Source organism: Astatotilapia calliptera, chromosome 22 (assembly GCF_900246225.1).
Source record: "Astatotilapia calliptera chromosome 22, fAstCal1.2, whole genome shotgun sequence".
NCBI classification, from domain to species: Eukaryota; Metazoa; Chordata; class Actinopteri; order Cichliformes; family Cichlidae; genus Astatotilapia; species Astatotilapia calliptera.
The window spans coordinates 1068225-1082533 of record NC_039322.1 but is presented as its reverse complement, the minus strand read 5'-3'; the positions used below and the strand labels follow the sequence as shown (position 1 = coordinate 1082533).

General features: G+C 44.5%; 2 protein-coding genes across 6 annotated transcripts in view; both read left to right on the top strand.

Annotated features, from left to right (window-relative positions):
* Positions 1–886: 886 nt before the first annotated feature.
* Positions 887–6571, top strand: LOC113015044 (uncharacterized). 3 transcript variants are annotated; one of them, XM_026156946.1, is made up of 11 exons: positions 887–983; positions 1199–1477; positions 2222–2470; positions 3063–3152; positions 3347–3442; positions 4627–4692; positions 5169–5246; positions 5353–5403; positions 5611–5679; positions 5770–5821; positions 5938–6096. In XM_026156946.1, the coding sequence occupies exons 1-11, from the start codon at positions 923–925 to the stop codon at positions 6071–6073; spliced, it is 1227 nt and encodes a 408-aa protein (XP_026012731.1). In that variant the 5' UTR covers positions 887–922; the 3' UTR covers positions 6074–6096. The 3 variants fall into 3 exon arrangements, with proteins under 3 accessions (XP_026012731.1, XP_026012730.1, XP_026012732.1); XM_026156945.1 differs by having other exon boundaries at positions 3338–3442; XM_026156947.1 differs by lacking the exons at positions 4627–4692; positions 5169–5246; positions 5353–5403 and having other exon boundaries at positions 3338–3442; positions 5938–6571.
* A 599-nt stretch (positions 6572–7170) lies between these two features.
* Positions 7171–14309, top strand: part of LOC113015307 (inactive tyrosine-protein kinase 7) — a 7815-nt gene continuing 676 nt past the window's right edge. Inside the window, exons 1-8 of one of the 3 annotated variants that reach the window (XM_026157280.1) lie at positions 7171–7242; positions 9338–9717; positions 10612–10869; positions 12530–12799; positions 12953–13021; positions 13351–13395; positions 13479–13589; positions 14186–14242. In XM_026157280.1, the coding sequence (XP_026013065.1) occupies positions 9654–9717; positions 10612–10869; positions 12530–12799; positions 12953–13021; positions 13351–13395; positions 13479–13589; positions 14186–14242 (874 nt within the window). In that variant the 5' untranslated portion in view covers positions 7171–7242; positions 9338–9653. Of the gene's footprint in view, positions 7243–9337; positions 9718–10611; positions 10870–12529; positions 12800–12952; positions 13022–13350; positions 13396–13478; positions 13590–14182; positions 14243–14309 lie in introns of all 3 variants that reach the window. The other 2 variants (XM_026157279.1, XM_026157278.1) reach the window with 2 other exon arrangements.

Below are 14309 nucleotides of genomic sequence, written 5' to 3'. Positions count from 1 at the left end.
GAAATCGTTGTGTTGAATTTCCTCCTGCAGCAGCTCATCACTCTGCTCTCTCACGTTTACACTTTGAGAGTGTTAAACTCAGGGTCAGGCTCGGCTGTCGGGGTCGGACCCGAACGCAGGACTCAGACGTGAGACTCAAAAGCAGCTTTACAGCATAAAATCATTTTCATTGTTGGGCTCGACTACGAGAGCGTTGATGACTCCGGGTTTACAAAAATGCCACATTAAGCTTCTTGTGGATAAGATCTGTGCTCCCTCATGTTCCTGAGGTTTTTCTTCATCTCATCACTTCTGCTTCCCCACACTGTCACGCTCTGACATCATCACTCTGATCATCCACTCAGTCTCTGCTACTCATCCTCTGACCGTCTTTCACCCCACACTTCACTCTCTTTCTCCTTTAAGACAACTCTCTTCTTATTGGCTGTCCCTCACAGACAGTCATTTAGTGCATGGGCGGGTCATATTATTAAGTATGTAAACGCAGCTGACCTTTGTATGTACACACAGCCCTCCTTCAGCCATCAGATTAGTGTCAGTGATCCCTGCCTCACTGGCTACATGATTTAAAACAATCCAAAGTTGTTATTTGATTATTATTTGATTATTCGCTGCGTGGTGAAAACTCACTGATGTAACTGATCTGGTTTCTACAGTAAGACAGGAGATCAGACGCCCCCACCACCCCCACCCTGGAACCTTCTACCTCCGCCTACGACGACATCATCTTATATCTGCATCAGTCGATAACACAAAACTGTCAGAATGTAAATTACATCACATTCCAAACTATAAAAGGAGCATCTGTATTCATTAACCACAAGAAGTGAGCAGCAGGAAGAAGAACAGGCGTGTTCACAGAGGCCGAGTTCCTGTTCTCAGATCACACAGGAACTGTTCAGACACTTCGCACTGTGTGAGGATGAAGGTGAACATCTTCTGCTGCCTGTTGGCCTGCACTCTGGGCTCTAATGTCGCTGCAGGTGAGACTCTTTGAGCTTCTTCTGAGACTCGGATGATGTAGAGCGTCGTTATTCTTCCTGATTTCTATCAAAGTTTAATTTTATGAAACTTGATTTAAAAAATCAAAACATTGAGAAAGTCTCCAGTTATTTACATGAGGATAAACGTGTGATGTTACCGTGTGTCCACAGCATCTGAAGGTTTATGTGATTCTGAAAACTGTTTGTTTTTGCAGGTTTGACCCATGAAGGAGTTAAGGAGGGGACGCAGGTCACTCTGCCCTGTCCTCACTCTGTGGAGGGTGGAGTGAGGTGGAGCAGAGAGAGTGGAGGAAGCAGAGCTGACATACTTACAGCTGATGGAGACGGAGACAAAAAACACATCAATGATCCACAGAAACGATACAGTTCACAGGCTGACGGGGTTCTGATCGTCCTCAGAGCTGCTCCCTCAGACTCTGGCAGATACTTCTGTGACCATGAAGCAGCTGTGGAGCTGACAGTGATCCCATCAGGTAACATCAAACATTTTAACAGTTGACCTGTTTAAAAATCACGCGTCTTCCATAAAAAAACAATAACTGACTCAAACAAATTCAGTGAGAATGAAAAGCTGCATTTCAGACGTGTTTTCCAGCTTTGTTTTGTCACATGTGCTTCCTGTTACTGTCGATGAGTTTCTATAAAGTAATAACTGTAATGTTCTTCATGTGTAACCTCACATGCTGCAGTAACCAGTGAGCAGCTACATAATAATAAAAGTCTTATCTCTGCTCTCTGTAAACTCAAACCAGTGTTTATGAACTTCAGCTGATACGATCACACTGAAGCATTTTTGGGTTTTTGTGCAGTGACCGACTTTATGTTGACGATGTCATTCTGTCTTTGCTTTGACATCAAAAACCTAAAACGCCAACAGAGATAACCGGTATCATCAGAGCGCAGACTTCCTGTTTGAAGTGGCGGCTCGGGCCAGCTTCACACAGCCTGTAGTAGCTGTGTGCTGCCACCAGAGGGCAGTGCGCAGATATACTGTGTGGACTCGTGTCTGTCTGTGCTGTTGTTGCTGCCTGAGCTCCAGTTTGATGGAAACAGATAAATAGAAATGGATGAAGTGAAACAGTGAAAACAATGAACGCTGTCGGCTGCAGCCCTCTCTGTGCTCCCTGTCCTCCTCTTTCCTGTTGACGTCCACCTTTAAACCAATCAGCACGTTGGAAAGAATCACTTTAATGATAAATGTCATGAATTCTTCACAGGAACAACAATAGTGAGTGTTGCAGAGAGGAGCAGCATCACTCTGAACTGTTCTCATGATGCTGGAGGATCAGCTGTTCCCACGTGGAGACGAGACTCTGGAGAAATAAATGAAGGAAGGATTTCTGTTTCCACGGAGGACACAACATTACGTATAAGAGAAGCTGAGCCTGCTGACTCTGGACTGTACTACTGTGATGGAGAACCAGCTGCTTATCTGAATGTGACCAAAGGACAGAGATCTGACAGAGGTGAGACACATGAACCCAAAAGTAACACAGAAATGTTTTTGTAGAGTTTCCTCTGTTTTCTGCCGCTCTCTGCAACAGTCGCCGACCACCGGCTATCCCGCCGTGTCGCTGCTGCAGTCTCTCATGCTCTACCTCTAGCCCCCTTCATCTGCCCCGCCAGGTCCTCTTATTGGCCTACGGTGGCCAAGGGCGAACCCTGATTGGTCACAGTCTTAACTGGCATGCCAGCTAAGACTTCCGGCAACACGTCAACAATATATACAATAAAAGCATGCAATGAAACTGTACGAATAAAACACTGGACATTATTAAAGATTAAAAACGATGAAACACAGCAACTCATGCACAAATGCTTAAAAACACAAAGTTAAAACATGTCAGCTTCACCGCGTGACATTAATCAGCATCAGTCAGACAGCATCCAATCATTGTTCACAAATCATAAGATGTTATGTGAAATTCTTCAGTTCAGTTTTTTACTTTGTTTGTATGTGGAGTTTGTTTTTAACCAACTCGTATATTTAAAGTTCAATCGTTGATTTTTAAGCTGTTATTTTTTATGTATCTATATTTTCTTTTTTCTGTACTTAAGATAATAAGACAACAAAAACAACAACAACACCTACTGCTACAACTCATACAGCATCAGTAACAACTGCATCACCCCCCGATGCTCCATCAGGTATGATTGCATCAAAGAATCTAACGAGTGCAGTTGAACAGATTTAAATGTAAACATGTTCATCTCTTCTGGCCTGTAGCATAAATGACCTTTAGAGTGAGGTCTGATGTGTTTATATATTAAATATTACAGAGAGTCCATGTATGTGATGCATGATCCGTGTTCATCACTCTGACCTTGTCCAGCTTTTCCAGTGCAGAGTTTCCTGATAGGAACTGGTCTTCTTCTTCTCTCCATCCTCATCCTCATCACTGCCTGCTTCATGTGGAGATGCAGGTCCAGCAGACGAGGTGAGTAAAGAGAAACATGACCAGAATCTGTGGTTTACATGACTTATTCATTGGTTTAGACATGTTAGTCGCATCATTCTCACATATCTGCTGTGGTCCAGTTTAGCTTCCTTCACTCGGTTCTTTTGAAACATCTGTTAGTACGATGGTGGCTGTGAGCTGCGGTCTGTCTGTCAGCTCAAATGTCATGCTAACACATCATGCTAACACATCACGCTAACACGTCATGCTAACACATCATGCTAACACATCATATTAACACGTCATGCTAACACGTCATGCTAACACATCACGCTAACACGTCATGCTAACACATCATGCTAACACATCATAATACACGTCATGCTAACACATCATGCTAACACATCATAATAACACGTCATGCTAACACATCATGCTAACACATCATATTAACACGTCATGCTAACACATCATGCTAACACATCATAATGCACGTCATGCTAACACATCATGCTAACACATCATAATACACATCATGCTAACACATCATGCTAACACATCATAATAACACGTCATGCTAACACATCATGCTAACACATCATAATAACACGTCATGCTAACACATCATGCTAACACATCATAATAACACGTCATGCTAACACATCATGCTAACACATCATGCTAACACATTAGCCACCTGAGCTAATGCAGTTCAGTTAGCTGTGTTTTACTACTGCGTGTTCACCTCTGTGCACAGATTCCATTCGGTGAGTGAAGATGTGAATAAAGTAATAAAATAAAATAAATTAGCGTATGCTGTTAGCAGCTTAGCTAACAATAAAGCTAACACAAGTTCAAAGGTTACAGTTTCTTTTCTACAAATGAATCTTTAATCTTTCATTTTAAATGAGTACACAGCACTTATATAATATTACTGTTAACTCCAAACCTAAAATGATTTTATTCTGCCTCACTGTTGATTTTACATCCTGTGGACTTTATTCTGGTGCAAACAGACACCTTCGAGGTGAGAGCAGGTTGGTCACTGTAAGTATGTGAGGTGAAAGGTCAGCGGTCAGTATTTCCTAAACTCAGTTTAACAGCAAAAGCTTCCTAAGCAGCCACAGTCCAGTTTAGCTTCACTTTCATTATCACAGCTGGACGTCATCACAGGCAGCGTGTTTTAAACTTTAAAGCAGGAGCTGACTCTGATCTGTCTGCAGGGACTGACAAACAGCTCCACGTCTATGATGAGATACCAGCTGGAGCAGAACTTCATCTTATAAATGGTGAGAGTGAAGCAGCTGTGACTGAGGCTCATCATCGGAGCTGCTTGTAGTTTGATAGTCTGAATGAATCCAGTGTTTGTTCTCAGGAGCTCGCCTACGACCTGCACACTGCCTGATGGAGCAGCCACTTAAATTATTTCCCCTCCTGTTGTTTCCATCATTAGATGTTATGTAGATAATATTTTAAACTGAAAACTGCACTGAAATCTTGTAGCTGTGTTTCATATTATTATTTTTACTCTATCGTCGTCTTCTAGTTCATTCTGTAATTAAGCTGATTGAAGTTTGGATGTTTGGGTTGGCTGTAGCTCAGGCGGCAGAGCAGGTCCTCTGCTGATTGGGAGGTCGGTGGTTTGATCCCCAAAGTGCTGTATACGAATCGGTCCATTTGGATAACTTTCAAATTCTGAACCTCATCAACAGTAAAGCAGGAGAGTGATGTCAGCCAAACTCTTACTGAGACTTGTTGTTGACAGGAGGATCAAACCACAGTGATGCCACATACGACACCATCGCTGAGCTGCCACAGACTGGAAACGACACCAGTAACACCTGTGCTGCACTGAGCCTTCACAGTCACATGATCTAAGCAAACCTTCTGCTGACACTTCATCTCCTTCCACCTTCATGCTGCATCTAATCAAAATATTTCATTTACAGATTTTCCACATTCCTTGACTGCTTCCACTTTCCATGCTGGAAATAATAAAGGTAACTTTAATTCTTGCTTCTGATTTGGACGGGTACTAAAAGAGCCACACGTGAGTTATTTTTGGATAACCCAAAATTATTTTGTGTGATCAAACTTTTGGATCTGGTGTCTTCTAAAGCTGAAAATGTTGATTTGTTGTGTGTAACAGCTTAAAACTGGACTGTTACTTGGATCTGATGAAGACTATTTGATAAACATTTTAACAGGAGGATCAAACCACAGTGATGCCACATACGACACCATCGCTGAGCTGCCACGGACTGGAAACACGACCGGTAACACCTGAGCTGCCATCACTATTTACAGTCCCATCTAAATGAGAGGTTCTGGTGATAAATTTAAATGTTTTTCTTTTCCTCCTGCAGATTCTCCATATTCTGTGATTGGTGCCACGTTTAGTGATGGAAATAAAAAAAGGTCATTTTAACGATCAGCACCTCATTTTACACAAACTCATGGTGAACACGCCAAACCTGCACAGCTGTGTTTGTTACACACAACCCACTCAGACTGATGATGTTTATGATCCACAGGTTCTTCACAGCCCGTCAACAACACGTATGTCTTACTGGAGAAACCCAAGAAGCAGGCCGGACCGGTGTAGCTTCACCTGAATGTCCTGCTGTCAGGAACAGTCTGCACAGCACAGATGTTCATGGGAACATGTAACATATAACATGCATATGTCGAGATTATTCTGAATTATTGTGAAACTGCAGCTGATGAAATCGACCCAGGAGGCTTTTGTTAGTGTGTCTGTCTTTAAACACTTACGCTAAAAAGCTTAAATAAATTCTGACCCAACTGTGCTGAGGTGCAGAGCTCATGGTCACACCCACCCACTCATCCAGCGCAGGGTGGCTGCGGTGGGGGGTGGAGCCTGAAATCTGTCCTCCGTCCATCGACGTGTTCGAGGTTCATGATTCATCGGTGGAAAATTGACAAAAAGCTAAAAGCTTTGATTCTTACAGTGTGCTGTAGTGTGTGTGTTTGACCTCTGACCTTTCCTCCAGTCAGTAGATTGATCTGAAGGTCAAAGTGATAAAAATCCTTTACAGTCATGATTATAAAGACAAAAGCTTGTAAGATAACTATTGTTGGCCTGAGAAAGTTTCTGAGTGCAGTTGATTCACTTCATGAACACATGAATAAAAGCTTTGATTTAAAGCGTTTTGGTATTAATGACGAAACATGTCACATGTCTGCTGCAGTCACATTTAAAACACTGATAATATTCACATTTAGATCAAGTAAACTTGGAAAACAGTAGATTTGTGTTGACTTTGTGTTTGTGTGCAGACGTGTCCGCTGAGCTTCACAGCTTCAGCTGTTGAAAGCACAGACGGCCCATCAGCTGCTCAGCTTCCTTCCTGTGTCACCGTCATCGGTCTGTTAATAACACATGAATGAACCTGGACAAACACACAAGCTATGTTACTCTGATTCAGGGCTTCTGCTGCTCTCGTCTCTTCCAGCTCCCTTACTTGTTTCTTAGTCTTTAGGTTTAGTTAATGTTCCTCGCCTGTGTTCCATGTTACATCCTCCACGCCGTGGAGGTGACAGCGTGGAGGTTTGTAGCTGTAAGATTCAGAATTGTGACCTCAGGACTTCATCTGTTTATAATCATCCAAGCAGACAGTGAGCGCAGCAGACACGTGTCACGTGTACGTGTTTCTGACATTTATCAGCACTGAGCGACGAGCACGCTGAGCTGATGAGAAACATGCTGTGAGCCCACAGAGTGTGTTCATGTGAGCTGATGACTGCAGTCAGGATGAAGCTGGACGTGTGCTGCTGCCTGTTAGCAGCCGCTGCTCTGGGCTCTAACGTCGCTGCAGGTAAGGAGACTCGTAACTTTAAGAGACGTTCAGCTCAGCGACTCTGGACTGTACTCCTGTGCTGGCGGAGCAGCGGTTAATCTGGATGTGACCAAAGACCCGACTGACACGTCGCAGAAAGGTGCTGTGGCCGCTTTACAGAGCAAACATGATTGGCTGAGGCTTTAATGTCTCTAACAACGACACCTTATTTGAAAAAGTTGCCAAAATATGAATCTAGTTTCATTGTTTTGTCTCCTTTTTTGAAACCAGCAGATGTAAATGAAAGCATGTTTATTCTTTAACCCTTTAAGACCGACCACAGAACCAAGTCCGTCAGAGCTTATATTATATTTTTACATGCTGTGGAGCCATTTCAAGTTGCTATACATCAATACAACCATTATAGCCCAGATTTTAATCAAATGTCTGCATTAAGTGCATAGTAATTACATAAATTGCAAAAAAAATTGAAAATCGTTTTTGTTTTTTTAACATATATTTCTAGTTAGAGAAATTTAAGAGGCTTATCCCTCAAAACTGTAAATACAAAAACGTTGCACAAAATAGTTTCCCACCACAGGAAATTTATTTTAAGTGTCTTCATAGTTTTATTTTTGAAATACACCAATTTTTATACACTGCAGGAAAAACGAAAATACATATTATAGTGCAAATTTGCAAAAAAACAGCATCTGCATCAAAATAAACTATTTCCAGCAGTGCAATATGAGTCCTCAGCATCCCAGAAACGACACAGGAAGTCATAAAGTCAAACATAACTTTTAAAAACACCAGTATAGGCTCATGAGGCCACGATGGTAAAAAACTACATTTCCGCAAAATGATGTCACTTCCGATTTCGGGCAGGTCATGGCGGACGTAGGAAGTGTTACAAACAGCTGATCGGATCGGCAAAGCGTGTTTCAGGAATATTGTGTTTTTGTTGCTGCAAGTGCTTTGATGCAGTTTTTGCAAAGCTTTATGTGGAAGGAAACTGTGACCGAGGACAAGCTGATGGCATCAGATGTAAGTACAACTCCTCCGGTTTCATATGCAAAAGAATCATATTGCTAGCTTATGTGGTTGCAGAGCTACCGGGATTTTAAAATAGTTACACAAAACAGAGCGTGCTGCTCCGACCGGCTCTAAAGGTATCAGGTACATCAGAAACAAGCTGAGCTGTGGCTGAGTCTGAGCAGAGCTCCTGGTTCTTTGGTGCTTTCAGGTGCGTCACGTTGATCTGAGCTGCGTTACTGTGTCTTCTTCCAGGGGCTCATTCTGAGCAGCAGCTGGTTCTGGGTGCTGTCGTCCCCCTCGTCTTCATCACGTGGAGATGTAGAAATAAAAGAAAAGGTGAACGAAGGAGACGAATTAGAAAACAGTTCAGTTTGTCACAGAAACCCTGCTGATCCTTCATCGCTGATCGTTGATCAGTGAAAGTGTTTGTGCTGAGAGACGCTGAAGACTGAAGCTTCACGTCTCTGTGTGATGAGACACACTTTAAACTGCTGCAGGTCTGAGTGCAGCGAGCTCAGGAAACCAGTTTAAGATGATGGGAGTTTTGAGGCAGGTGTCCTCACAGGGGACAAGTGACCTCAGTGTCATTTTTTCTGTCATCTTACGTTAAAGGAAGGAAATTACCCAGAAAACGTTACAGTGTGAACCTCTGTGAAGTTATTTATCTCCATGTGTGTCACACAGAGCCTAAAGTTGAGTCAATGAAATTCCAGCTTTTCCAGCATTTTTCTCACGTTTCCATGGAAAAAAGAAAAAGACAAAACTGTTGAGTGAACAAAAGCCTGTTTTTCCCTAAAGGTGGATCTCATCAGGACTCGCTCATCGATCATCCTCCGGCTCTGGGAAACACTCCTGGTAAAGCCTCAGAGATATTTGAGGATATAATGAAATATTCACGTGTCTGCTGCAGCGCCTCGAGCCAACACGTGTGTTCACTGTGTGATCAAGCTGCACCGACAGCGAGCCTGAGGGGATGTTTCCTGCATTAGTCCGAGTCTGTGATGTTTTAAAGTGATTCCACTCTGCAGGTGATGATAACGTCACAGAGCCACAGGTGTTTTCTAACCTTCATCATGTGACTTTTCTCTAATTGCAGGAAATCCTCAGGATCAAACCTTCCACGCCTCCTGCTGCGAGCATGATGTCATCATGTTTACCTTTTGTTTGACTTTCACACAAACATTCAGAGGAACAAAGGTTAAAATCTCAGCTAGTCCTTCATCCGAGAGCTTCCAGCTGCTCATCAGATCCATGCGACACAGCAGACCTGCAGCGGGAGCACGCCTCTTTATTTTCCAGGCCGCTGACGCTCCCTGAGTCACTGAGGACGAGGAAGGAGAGGAAGAGCGGTGCAGAGACAGACAGGCTCGAGGCGCGTCGGCAGCTCTGCAGCTCCACGTTTGTTCCTGAACATGTTCTCCTGTCACGTTTGGTTCCTGCTCTCAGGTCTGATCGGCTGCACGGGAAACTCCACAGGTACGAAAACCTCCCGTTCTTCTGTCCTCGTCACACTTTCAGGGAACCGCGAGGAAACAATAATACAGTTGTTCTTATTTATAGGTTGCCTTTGTTGGGTTAAAGTTGGACGGTGCACGCCTCAGTTTACTTTTGTACAGTTGTTGTTTCCATTTTTGCAAACTTGATGTAATCAAACATGTTCTAGAAAAACATCTTTTTGTGTCAAATTCCCATAAAAACATTTTGATGGACTGAAATGACTCACATGCTGTTATGAAAGAGTCCATCGGAAGATGATTATTTCTTTATTGGTGCAAAATAAGTTAAAGATGAAAACGTCATAAATCCACAGTTCTTTATGCATGTTTACAGTCAGTGCGTGTAGATTTCCTCTGACACACGACATCGTTCACCGCCCTGCTCGACAAAACGCTGTCCAGCAAACATTTTGCAACGTTGTAAATTTAGACGCAGACGTTTCCATGAGATAAAAGAGGAAACACACTGAAGCCAGAGCATCAGCAGGGTGTGAGTGTCACACAGCTTCATCACATCATCTAAATATAGGAGACGGATCACTAAAGGAGAACCTGCACGAGACTGTATATAAAAGATGACCACAGCAACATTTGAGCCTTTGCCCTGTTTTTACGTTTGACGTTTAAAGTGTCGTGGGCGTCGTCATCTTCACGTCTTTCAGGCAGAAGTTACCAAAGCAAACGGCCTCTATGAGAAAGTCTTTTATTAACCTCACAGTAAACCATGTTAAGCCTTAATGCAGCTTAACCAGGTGAGCTCACCTGTGTGCTGCATTGGTTCAGCCACGTTAGAGGACCTGTGGCTGTATTTAAAGCACATTTGTACTGCTTGAGTTCGACAGTTTCAGATGTGTGACCCCGTCCTCTGCCCCAGCAGCGATCTGGTTTTCGGTCCCTGAGAATCACCACGTCTGTCTGCCGTGCGGCAGCTCTGGCAGCTCAGACGTGATCTGGACTCGGCAGGATCAGGAGGTCCTGGTGACCCGACGGGGCGGCTACAAGACCAACAAGGACTGCCGGCGCTACCGCCTCATGGTTAATGGCGACCTCTGCGTCCAGCATCTGAAGGAGTCGGATCATGGAAGATACCGCTGTAACCAGCAGCTGGTGGCTGAGCTGCAGGTGCTGACAGGTATGCTGGGGGTGGAGCCACCAGGGTGGGTGGGTTGGGGGTGGGAAACAAATAATAAATGCAGGGAAAGACGAGGAACAGGGAAAAGCTTTACGACAGCCTGGCCGCCCTGACTCTGCCACACGCTGTAATCTCCTGGTCATTAATAATCGAACTGAGTTTCCTCTCATGTGATCCTGATCAGGTTCAAATCAGTTTGATGTTTGAAGCCTCGCAGCGACAAAATAATAAATCACCTCAAAACCGTCCAATCAAACGTAACGAGCCTGTTTTCAAATGTAAGGAGCAGAAAGTACGAATATTTGTTTCAACATGTAGCGAATAAAAGTTAAAAGTATAAAAGAAAAAACTACTCGAGTCAAACACAGGAACCTGAAAACTACTAGTACAGTAGCAAAGTATTTGTACTTGTTCCCGCTGGAGTAGCAGCCGGCTGGGAGCCAATGACAGAGACAAGTTACACAATACAAATCGCTCCGTCTGCACACAGCAGGCAGATGCATGTGTGGCAAACACTCCTGTGAACTGAGCGCTCACTTCTTCATCAGCTCTGCAGTGCAGAAATGTCTGCTTATCGCTGACGCAGCTTCTCCAAAGTAAGGAACTGAGTATGAAACCTAACGTCTGCACTCACACAGTCACCAGCTCTTCAGGCTGAAGAATCGATGACAGCACGAAGTGCCGTCACACTGATGCAGGCACATTAAAACCACACAGAGGCTCAAAGGAAGCCAGCGGTTTGAAGAAGGACGTGTCGAAATGATCAGTTTTCTATGTAAAAGAGAAGTGGATGGCACGGAGGCACAGAGTGGGAGTGATGTGAAAAGAAACATTTCCACTGTTTAAATTTGTCTCACACACGCCTCCAGAAAGATGACTGGATATTAAAGTGGAAACGATAAAAACAGGAAATGTGTGGCCTAAATATGAAACTGAGCGAGCAGAAACAGCCGGCTTATCTCTGCAGAGCAGCTCGTCATTATCTTTTAATCTTTTAATCTTTTAATAGGTCACTGAGTCTGTTTGCGTGTGATTGCATGCTACAATCGGTGACTGACCACGAGCTTTAGCAACTCTGCGGTGAAGCATTCACACGCCATGGCGTGTGTGAGGAGCTGCGCTGCTCATCCTCAGGTCTGTGAGCTCAACACCTCCAGCATGAGCACAGCTGCAGGGAGGGGGACGAGTCCGCTTTAGTTTGCAGAGGCTGCAACCAGCAGACGCCACAGCAGCGTCCTCTCCAACAAAAGCCTGCACCTCACGCAGAGGGCACCACAGCGACGCACAAGCACCACGACAACGTCACTGCAGAATAAAGTCGACACAGGAAGCACAGATCCAGCAAGAAGCCGTGAACAATATAATCATGGATTGCATTTATATATATAGCGCTTTACTATTCATTCACACACTGGTGGAGGCAGCTACGGTTGTAGCCACAGCTGCCCTGGCAGACTGACAGAAGCCAACACCAGTAGGCGGTAGGTAAAGTGTCTTGCCCAAGGACACAACGACCAGGTTGTGATCCCGGGGATCGAACCGGCAACCTACAGATGCGCTGCCCAACCCCCTGTCCCTACGGCCGCCTGTCAATATCACAGCCACTCAAGTACAGAAGGTCAGCAGTGACAGCGCGAATGTCTCTGCGTCTTCTCCTCAGGTCGGGACTACACGGTGTCCGCGGGCCGGACGCTGCTGCTCCCCTGCAGCGGCTCCTCCAAACCCAAACAGAGGTGGTTCCAGCAGAGGGAGGGCGAGAGGCGGGAGGCCGTCCTCACCAAGTACAGAAACGGTACGGTGAAACCAGAAAGGGGCGGCGGCCGGCTGAGCTTCACCAACGACGCCCTGCAGATCCAGGACCTGCAGCCAGAGGACGCTGGAGAGTACGTCTGCAACGGGCTGCTGCAGGCCAGAGTCACGGTCCTCGCAGGTGGGTCGGTCCAGCCTGGACTCACCTGCTGCTTTCACGTTGTCTGTAGTTTACACGTGTTCATGTTTTGTGTATTTACAGGTTGTTTCATGAGCTTTGTATTCATGTTTGTGTGAACCAGGATTTAAACATAGAAACTGTTTGCATTCCCAGCACACGCAGAGACGAGCAGCCAGCCTCCGTCCACCAGCACACCTCCATCACCTGCAGTGGTGACAGCCGGTAACACCACACACATCATCATACATCCACACTCAAACACGTAACAGCTGTGAAACAGCGCTGCTGTCTGCAATCATACCGTACATGGATTTACCAAACCTGCCCGTGTGCTGCGCTATAAGTGGATCTACGTCATACTTCCTTAAATCTGTCTGTGCCTGCAAATGTTGTCTTTATTTAGTTGTGTGAAATATAATTGACCACAATCTTAATCCTCAAATGAGATGTCTTTGTTTATTGGATGCAAACTTTCACATGACCTTTGACATTTAAACGTTGTGAGTGTGCGACCAGTGTGGGTGTGTGCGTCCTCTCGCTCTGTTTATTAGAAGTGGGAGAAATAAAGAAGAAGAGCAACATGAGACCTGAGAACGGTCAGTCCGGTTAGGAATCGCGTTTGTAGTTTTCTGCCAGATGTGTCGCGTGTTCATGAACCAGATGTTGTGTGCGCTCTCAGTTCTGCTGCTGGTTGCTGTCGTCAGCGTGGGGTTGATGATCATCTTCTTAGCTGCTGTCTGTGTGTTGCTGACCAGCATGAAGTGCAGGAGGAGGAAACGCAGAGCTGCAGGTGAACGTTTGGATTTAAGTTCCTGGGTTTGTCAGGGTGCGTGCAGACGGATGCTGCTAGAAGCAACCCTGCCTGAGACTATGACACGCTGCGCCACCTTCTGGCACAGACTGGGATTACACAGAGTGCGAGTGAATTCAGTGAAAGAGTAAATGATTTGAAATGTGATTTAAAAAAAGAAGAAACTATGATTTTGGGGGACATGAGAAAGTTTTTATCATCAAAGGTTTTTTAATGAATTCATTTAGATGTCAAATATTTATATTTGACATCTTCAGATTATTCACCTTCACTGCTTCAGTTTTTCATACTGAACTTTTTTCATGCATCATTATCAGCATTTAATTATTTATTATTCAGTGATGTTTATATTTCAGGCAGTCTGAAGCGTGTTGGCTGATTCATTTATGTTTAAAAGGATTTTATTGACGAGAGAGCTGACGATTCTTTTTTGCAGCTTCAGATAAACAAAACTTTGTGTTTAAAACATGAATCCGCACATGCAAAAATATGGATGTTGCTATGGTAACAGAATCCAGTATTAGAGTCAGCGTGTTTTCTGATGATGCTGCGCTCTTCATCTCTCCATGCAGCAGCACCGACACGTGAAGACACAGAGCTGCAGCCGTGGACGGCGTCCAGCGCACCGACAGGTAACCTCACCAGGTGTTCGATGTCCTCACGTCAGTCTACGAGGGATTAAAACGGTGTGTCTGTCTG